The sequence below is a fragment of the Nannospalax galili genome, unplaced genomic scaffold (assembly GCF_000622305.1).
Source record: "Nannospalax galili isolate Female #2095 unplaced genomic scaffold, S.galili_v1.0 scaffold210, whole genome shotgun sequence".
NCBI lineage: Eukaryota > Metazoa > Chordata > Mammalia > Rodentia > Spalacidae > Nannospalax > Nannospalax galili.
The window spans coordinates 10,576-20,202 of record NW_008329365.1 but is presented as its reverse complement, the minus strand read 5'-3'; the positions used below and the strand labels follow the sequence as shown (position 1 = coordinate 20,202).

The following is a 9,627-nucleotide window of genomic DNA, read 5'->3' as shown; positions in this document are numbered from 1 at the left end:
GGGCAGGTTTGACTACATGGTGAGACACTGTCTCAAACACAGAACAAAAAACACAAAGCTTAATTGGACTGGCAAGATAGATCAATGGGTAAAAGCACTTGTTGCCAAGTCTGATAATATGAGTTTGATCCCTAGAATCCACATGGTGGAATGCAAGAACCAACTTCTGCAAGTTGTCTTCTGACTTACATGTGTGTGTGCATGTACACACACACACACACACACACACACACACACACACACACTAAAGGAATAAATGAATGAAAGAAAAAATGACCTGGTTAAAAGGAATCTTTTTAATTTTCTTTTAAAGACTATTTTGATTTTTGATGCTTGATTTATGTTCCCAGAAGAATCAGAAAACAAAGTGTAATAATAAAGAACAACAGATATTTCTACCAGGAATTACTCCTGAATTTATCTTATGTACATTTTTATAAGCAAGTTGGCAGAGGGCAGTGGAATGACTTTAATGGGAAACTTTTTATAACAAGCCTTTACAAATTCCAATTTTACATAACCTGGTAAACCAAGTTAATCTTATCATAGTTTGAGAACATTTAGAACCTATATACCTTCTAAGAAAAACAGTGTAATCATCCCTACAATGATTTGGAATCCCAGTGTAACTCTTACAAGCTAAGCTGAACATATATAGCTTGAATCTGTGTGTGTGTGTGTGTGTGTGTGTGTGTGTGTGTGTGTGTGTGTGTATCGCCTGCATATATATATAGGCACCAGTGCTGTGCAGTGTTCTCAGAGGTGAGAAGAGAACATCAGATTCCCCTGGAACCAGAGTTATGGATGGTTGTTAGCTGCCATGTATGTGCTGGGAATTGAACCCGGGTCCTCTGCAAGAGCAGCGGGTGCTCTTAACCTCTGAGCCATCTCTCCAGTCCCTTTAATCTTATACGATGTTACTATGTTCCCTATTTGTGACTCAGCTATGCCCCGACTCAGAACAATAAATGTATGTAGATGTGGCAGTGATAACACCAAAAACAATAATGATGTTACAAACAACATCTTCCCCCCAAGAAGTTATAAGTAACACGGGGGCGCAGGTTGAGAACATCTGTCTGTGGCTTTGTGTGCTGTTCTAAGTCAGTGGAGTGAGAAAAACGACTTCTTCCTTTGTAAAACTGTTATCAAAGATTGTTTCTGTCTTTGTCATATCGTGCTTGATAACGCTGTACAATAAATAAGAACCCCGTGTGAAGGAGAAGCAGAGCAGTAAATTAGAACAGAGCAGAATGGAGTTCAGTTCCGAGAGAACAGCCCTGAGAGGAGTCGGAGCACCTCAGAGCAAGATCAGGCCCACCTTGGTTAAACTACTCCAACGGTGAAGGTTCTCGTTAGTGCAGCACAGCTGCCACCACGGTGAGTACAGGAGTATTCATATTTACAGCAGGCTCCGATTTCTTTGGGTCTGAAACACCCAGACTCAGTAGAGCCACACTGAAAGAGCCAGAAAATTCTGAAAGAGGTACTCTTAAAGTGCATTTAGGAAAAAAATAATGAATTGATTTCAGTCAGCCATAGCTGAGGAAAGTGGCCCAGAACGCTGCTCCATTTCTGAAAACCTGTTGAATATGCTGGTACCCCAAATACCTGAGAAGTTAGGTCATGGTTTCTTCTATTTCTTGTTATTGTTTTGAGACAGGATGCCATTACATAGCTCAGGCTTCCTCCTCCCTCAGCTCCTGAGTGCTAGGATGGACAGATGTGCCCTGCTGTATCTGATAGCACTTGGCTTTTTAATTGAGCTATTACTTCGAAGCACACACATCATCATCTGTTACCCTGCTGATAGTAAAGTAATTCCAGTAGCACTGACACAGGCCCTGTGTCGTGTTCCTCCCTCGCTCCCCCAGCAGTAACCCCAAGAGATACATCACACTATTATACCCATCTTGTAGGCTAGGGAAACAGAGACATAAATAAAATAACTAAGCCAAGGTTATAGAATTAGTGTGAGAACTGGGATTCAAAGGCAGGTTAGGTAAGGTTCCAAGAAATTGTCTATTTCTCAAATTCCCTGAACCATCTCTCTAACAAGATGTTTGTAAGAATGAGGAACTTGGATGGGCATGGTGGTGCATGCCTTTAATCCAAGCACTCAAGAAGGAGAGGTAGGTGGATCTTTAAGAGTGTGAGACTAGCCTGATCTACACAGTAAGTTCCAGGTCAGCTAGGACTATATAGTGAAACCCTATCTCAAAAACCAAACAAGCTGGGTGTGGTGGCATAGGCCTTTAATCCCAGCACTTGGGAAGCAGAGGCAGGCAGATCCCTGTGAGATGGAGGCCAGCTTGGTTTATATAGAGTTCCAGGTCAGTGGGGAGGCTATAGAAACCCTATTTCAAAAACACCACAACAAAGAACAAAACAAACAACCCCACAAACTAACAAGCAAACAAAAAGAATGAAGAACTTTCATAAGAAGAATGAGCCCCTAGAGTGACTGGCAAGCGCTGCCCAGTGGGGTGCTTCCATTGGCTGGTTTCAGTGTCCAGTTCCTACTGGGGACAGATGAATGAGGCCCTCCACCTCAGAGGACTCGGTATTATCTACTTGTGTGGCATGGTTACAGCAAGAATATGCCTGGAGTAGGTTACAGAACACTCAATCTGCCCGACAGTTATATTTCTAATGAATAATTAATAATGAGTCTGGGAACAGACTTGGGTGTGTATGGGGTGAACTGGCTCTCTCAGATATGATCAGATCTGCAGTCTAACCTTGCTAGACTCACAGCCAGATCAGAACCAGTCTTACCAAGTCACTAAGATTTTCAGTCTCAGAGCAGTCGGCTCATCTCCTTCCCAACTGATCACCTGGTTTGACTGTACATAGTATTTAAAAGGATCTTTCATGGCGGGCTGGAGGTGTGGCTCAGTGGTAAAAAGGTACATTTAGCATGCATGGGGCTTTGGGTTCAATTCCCAGCACTGAACACACACACAATAAAACTATGCAAATTTATTCAAAAAACATAGGTGGCTGGGGCTGGAGAAGATGGCTCAGCGGTTAAGAGCACTGGTTCCTCTTGCAGAGGACCTGGGTTCCATTCCCAACACCACATGGCAGCTAACAACTGTATGTGGCTCCAGTTCCAGGGGATCTGATACCCTCTTCTGACCTCTGCAGGCACTGCATGCACACATGCACTTATATCATACAGACAATACAGTTATCCACATAAAAACATAATAACAAAATATTTTTAAAAACACATGGGCTTTTCAGTCTGCAAAGATGAAAGTCACACTCTGATGTGTGCGTAGTCTTTGATAATTTGAGAAGCATAGAGAAGATGACTGTACAATTATTTTCTAACTTCTAGAATAAAAAGAAACTATAAAGCTTCAAAAATTGAAGAAATGAACTGGTGAGATGGTTTAATGGGTAATGGAACTTGCTACTAGGCCCGAAAACTTGAGTTTGATCTCCAGGATCCACCTGTAGAGAAGAGAACTGACTCTGCAGGTTGTCCTCTGACTTCCAGGTGTGTGAGGTGGCACATGTGCCCTCACACACATACAGATGGACAGACAGACACATATACAATAATTAAGTAAATGTAATAAGAGTGCTGGTTGTTACAGATTAATTTATAATAGCTCTGGATAAAATATTTTCAAAACTTTACTAGTAGAAAAAATTAAAGAAGCTATTTTTGGATAAATATAAAAAGTTTTAAAGAATATAAGCTTCATTCCAAGAAGCCAAAATCGCAACCCCTTTGGTGTTTATCAGATCTCTAATCTGACTCATAGTCCTCCTCCCAAAGCTCGTGAGCATGGGTATGAACAGGAGTCATACAGACAGAGTCCCACAATATAGAACACATAAGGAATGCCAGGCGCTGTCCCTACAGTAACCCCAGGAGATACATCACACTATCATACCCACCTCGTAGACTGGGGAAACTGAGACTCAGATTAAATAACTGAGCCAAGATCACAGTGCAAGAATTGAGATTCAGAGGCAGGTGGTAAGGTTCCAAGAAGTTGTCTGTTTCTCTTCCCTGCTACATCTCTCTAACAGCATGCTTATAAGAATGGAGATTTGGGGGGCCGGAGAGATGGCTCAGTGATTTTGAGCACTGGCTGCTGGGTTTGATTCCCAGCATCCACGTGATAGCTAACAAGCATTGTAATTCCAGTTCCAGGGGATCTGATGCCCTCTTCTGACCTCCACGGGCATTGCACGACATGGGTGCACTTACATACATGCAGGCAATGCACTCATACATATAAAATAAAATATTTAAAAAAGAACTTGGCTGGGTGTGGGGGTTTGCACCCTTCATCCCAGCACTCAGGAGGGCTATCCTGGGAGCACAGCAGCCATTACCATGGTAATTAGAGAAGGTTGAATACCTATAGGAGAAGACCTTGGATGAGACAGGGCATGTTGACATTCCCTCTTAGAAGAAGGTATAGGGAGGGTCATTAGGTTTTAACCTTTGGGTCCAGCTATTCTCCTGCTTCTCCCTCTCTGCTCTTGGTAATTCTGCCCTAGCTGTGCATGCTGTTGGATGGTTCTAGAGTACACACAGGGTGGAAGGTTAACTGAAGAGGGGGATGCTCCATCTAAGCAGTTTTGGGGAGGTCATCATCCATGCTGGTGTCAAGCTTTTTGGTGACACAACTGTTTTAGGGTCAACCATATTCTTTGTAAGGAAGCCCTTGCTTACTTTAAGGCCAACGATAGACTCATTTGTTCACCAAGCCCTGCTTGGGTAGAACAGGTAGATAAGTCTATCAATGGTGCCCTATCTGGGGTGAATAGATGTTCTATCACCCCAGGGAAAGTTAACATGAAGTCTACTAAGTTGAGGGTACTGAGCCAGGTACTTCAGAAAACATCTATAGCAAGGCCCTGTTTGAGTCTCAGATTTTAGGAAGTCTATCAGAAGGTTAAGAGCAAGTTCCAAGATAGGGTAACCGACAGACACTTTCATCAAAGGAAGCAAGAGCTCACATCTATTTCAAACAGCCCAGTGGGCTCATCCTCAAACCCATATGTGGGAGCCCTTCAGGATGGGGAGGGTCATTAGCTTTAACCTTTGGGTCCATGCTAGGCATGGTGAGGGGCCCAGTGAGAGGCATTCAGCAAGCTCCCTGGGCTAAAAGGAACTGGGAAGGCCACAGAACGTGTGGCTCAGTCCCAGCCCCCAGCCTCCAGGATTCTGATCCTGGAGGCATGAGCAACTGGAAAGGTTTGAGATAGAAGACTGGAGCAGATTTCAAAAGCCAACACCTTGAAATCCGATGGCTGCAGGTACTTGCTAACAGGAAGGTATGTAACAAGAGGCAGAATGAGTTTGGGAAGGGGATGCTCCTGCAGCCCCACCCTATTCTTACATAAAGTCAGCACGGAGGAGATTACAAAATAAAATCAATCCACTCTTACTCTGACTTTTGAAGTCTCTCCGATCCCTACAGTCCACAATTTTGGTTTTCTTGCAAATGCCAGGGACAGATACAAGGGTTAGATTGGAATGGGCACCTGTTAAAACTTGTTTTACTGACAAGAAGAGTTCCACCAGTGCCCTTTGCCAGCCCACTGTCTTCCCTCGCTGCCTTATCTTTATGCAAAGTCCCTGTTTTCTGGTCTGTAGAGAGACGATCATAATCGTAGGGTTATTAGTAAAGCGCAGACCTCCTGTAGCACCCAACCCGCCTGTCCCTCATCAGGCTCATATCACCACTTAGCGATCTTTTTCTGAAGCCAGTCACTTGTCAGCTTTTAAAAACAAAACAAACGTCAGCCCAAAACATTACCTCCGTCTGATCTGGATAAATATATTTAGATGTCTTTTGGCTGGAGTTTTTGGACCAGCCCAGGTTGTGTGGGCCGAGAGTTGGGGCAGGAACTATCCGATCTGTCTGTGCCAAGAATTCAGGCCAAATCTTTTAAAGTCGGCAGACCCCTCACCTCCTTTTCAAGTACCACGGGGCTGGAGCAGAGCCCACCAGGCTCCCGGCAGAGGCGCGGCCCTCGGCGTCCCCCCAGGAACCCCTGGATGCAAACTTGGCTGGACAGCGGCTGTGGCAGGGGGTACAGCCGGGCGTCCCAACCCCGCGGCTCACCTGCTGGGTTCTGCTCGCCGGCTGCGGCCAAGGCCGACAGCAGCAATGGCAGCAGCAGCAGCAGCCGTGATGGCTGCCCGAGGCTCCCGCCGGGGCTGCAGCGAGACATCGCTCCTCCGCGGTGACCTCAGCTCCGCTGGATTAGGCACGGCTGGGGCGGTCGTTGACAGCTGTTGAGGCCCCGGCGGGTGGCAGCTGCGTCGCAGAGGTCCGGGAGTTCTTAACTTTCGTCTTGCATTAGTCTCGCCTGTTTGCGCGCTTCACGTGGCCTTGGGAACCAACCTTCGCCCTACTGGGCCCCAGGCTGGGATAGGCGGGTCCTTTCTGTCTTGTCTGACCCTCCAGCAACCTGTGGGCCGGCCTGGGGAAGTTCTCCGGCGCACTTTTGGGAAGGGTGGAGGTTGTGCGCGTTCTCTCCTGCACCTGCAGGTCGGTGCCCAGGGCTTAGAGCACCGGGACGTCAGCGGCGTTGGTCCCTCTGGCAAGCAGAAGAGGCGCCCAGGGCAGCGGAGGGTCGCATGCCTCTACCTACACGCAGATGGGATTCGGTGCCGTTCCTGTGGACGTCTTCAGGTCCCTCATGCGTAAGGAACCAGGGTCCTGCGTCCCAGGTGGTCTAACCTCAGTCCATTTGCCCCAGCTGGACACTTCTGGCCCTTGGCTCCTTGTCTTCATTGGATGGAGCTGATTCCTACAGGGCTGGATCAGATTTACCCTCGAGTGCCAGTGGTGTCCCTATTTCTGGGCAGGGTCTGTTGAAAGTGACATTTTGAAGTAGGCAAAATTATGTCTCTAGTGAACATTGTGAAGTTGGCCAAGGGCGCCCCAGAAAACATTATGAAGTAGGCAGCAGACATTCATTCATCAAACACCGGCTGAACGCATCTTTTGCTACCGGTAACTGTGACGCACGGACCCGGTGGCTCACGCCTGTGATCCCAGCACTGCGCAGGCTGATGAAGGAGGATTGCGGAGTTTGAGGTCAACATGGGATACAGGCGGAGTCCTTGTCTCTGAAAACAGAATAAATACTAAAATAATAGGAAGAAACGCCTTTCCTAGAAGAGGAAATATATTTGTAATTGTTAGAAATAACTCGTGTGGAGCCAGGCGTAGTGGTGCATGCCTTTAATCCCGGCACTCCAGAGGCAGAGGCAGGCAGATTTCTGAGAGATCCAGGCCAGCCTGGTCTACATAGTGAGTCCCAGGCCATTGGGGGCTATAGGGAGACTGACCCTGTCTCAAAACAAACAAATAAATAAATAAGGTTATTTATTTATTTATAATTAAATGAGACCCTGTATCAAAAAGACCAACCCACATTCAAGAATTATAACATACATACATCATGATTTTGCCTGGTAACATCCATTGAATGAGGATTTGACCCTATAAGGATTACACATGCTCCTTCAAGCTAGAAAATGAACAGGAAGGAAAATCATGACTATTCAGGCGTGTCCTGTAGGAAGAGAAGAACATTAGCACCTTGGGGAAAGTTGTGCCACCCCAAATATATCAGGCATGCGACCATATTCCAGCCTCTGTGGTTTTACTAATCTTTCTGGTCCACAGAACCACGTGTTCTGAGAAGACGATGAACATGAATGAACCCAACAGGAGCAATGGGATACTCACCCATTTGCTAGTGGCATATTTATTGATTAAGGTGTTCCAGGACAGAGCCCCGAACATAACACTGTCCCTGACCTCACAGAACTCACATTCAAGGGAGCAAATTATTCATATTAACAAAGAAACTGGATTGGACTTTCTCCACTTCAGCACTGTTGAAATTTGAGACCAGGTATTTAGTGTGTGTGTGTGTGTGTGTGTGTGTGTGTGTGTGTGTGTGTGTGTGCATCCTGTGTACTCTGGGGCCTTGAACCACTGGATATCAGTAGCTCATCTACCAGGCATTGCCAGATATTCTCCTATACAACACTGTCTCTAGCTGAGCACAACTGATGCAGATGTTGATACACTTTGACATCTTTAAATTGTGGCGGTTTTAAATGTGTAGTAGAGGAAGGCACACCCAAACTCACATTCAGCTGAGGTGAGAAGGACCGAAGACATTGGCGGTGAAATTGTAACTGGAATTTTTAGGACAAAAGCAGAGGCTTTGGCAGCCCCAACATGCTAGGCTCAGAGACAAAGGGGTTGCTGTCGAGAGGAGAGAGAGAGAGAGAGAGAGAGAGAGAGAGAGAGAGAGAGAATGAGGATTTATTGTATTATTGGGAAGAGGAACAGCTAAAGGGGTGTGGTGACCTATCTTCAAGGCACTGGCATGAGCTTTAGTTTTATTTTATGTGTATGCATGTATTGCTACATATGTAAGTGCACCCGTGTCATACAATGCCTGTGGAGGTCAGAAGAGGGCGTTGAATCCCTTGGAACTGGAGTTATGGATGGTTGTTAGCTGTCAGGTTGGTGCTGGGAACTGAACCCAGGTCCTCTGCAAGAGCAGCCAGTGCTCTTAATCGCTGAACCATCTCTCCAGCCCCCTTGAACTTTAAACAGAGGAAGAACTGGGCAAAAGGACGAGGTCTGCGTAATGAAATAGTCCTGGTCAAAGTGGAATCTGGTTGCTCATTATCCCGTTCCCCAGGTGGTCTGAAGAGGTTCTTATCACTGTCATCTCTTGAGAGGACCCAAACTGGTTTCTACTAGATGATCATTTCTGCTCTGGGATACAACTTCAGCCTTGGGGATCATTGCCTTCATTTTGAATGGGGGCTGGGAAAGCTATTTGGCATGCTGAGGTTTCCCTGTTCTGGAAACACAGGGTGACTGAAGATTCAGGGCAAAGTCATATCTACCTTCAGCCTTGAGGAGGCGTATGGCAGGTTAGACAGACTCTCCTCCAGTGATTCACATGCCGACATGCAGAGGTAAGCAGTTGACATGGAAAGGAGGGACACAATGCGATAGATATGAGGCTTTCATCTTGCTTTTAGCTACCTGTCATCCCTGGTGAGGAGGCGACACTTTTTAAAAAACAGCTTCTAAGTGCCTGCTTCAGAATGTTCTCTATCTTTCTAGAGCATATACTGAGGTCTGGACTAGTCACCACCTATTTTTCCTGCTACTGGGTTTTCATGGGTTAGAGGTTTTAGGGGAAAGTGTTGGAGGTATTTTTCTACCAGGTAATTCGATATAGCAGTTTTTCTACTTGAGTTTTTAGGGTACAAGATGGGGGCTCTGATAGCCCTACCAAGCTAAGCTCTGTCACCCATCCTCAATAGGCCAATTAAAGGGAGAACAGTGAAAAGCAGAGAGAGGAAATTTATTCGGTGTGGCTACCTTGGGAAAAGGAACAAAGGGGTAATAAAGGGGCCCATTGATCCCCAAGTGCATCTCTAGGGTCCTGATGTGAGGTTTAGGTTTAAATAGGGGACAAAATATTCATAGCTAAGCAGTCCTCATCAAGGTGGGGTCCTGCTCACCATTGACACAGCAGTGTGATAGCAAAGTGTCTGGTAAGTTGGTGTGACAGCTCTTGGAGATAAGTTCCCCTTCTGGC

The 9,627-nt window shown here is 46.0% G+C and overlaps 1 protein-coding gene across 1 annotated transcript in view; it reads right to left on the bottom strand.

Annotated features, from left to right (window-relative positions):
- The window catches only part of Plbd1 (phospholipase B domain containing 1), a 65,583-nt gene extending 59,197 nt beyond the window's left edge, over nucleotides 1-6,386 (bottom strand). Inside the window, exon 1 of the mRNA XM_008837666.3 lies at nucleotides 6,102-6,386. Coding sequence (XP_008835888.1) covers nucleotides 6,102-6,210 — 109 coding nt within the window. The 5' untranslated portion in view covers nucleotides 6,211-6,386. The remainder of the gene's footprint in view (nucleotides 1-6,101) is intronic.
- Between the last annotated feature and the right edge of the window lie 3,241 nt (nucleotides 6,387-9,627).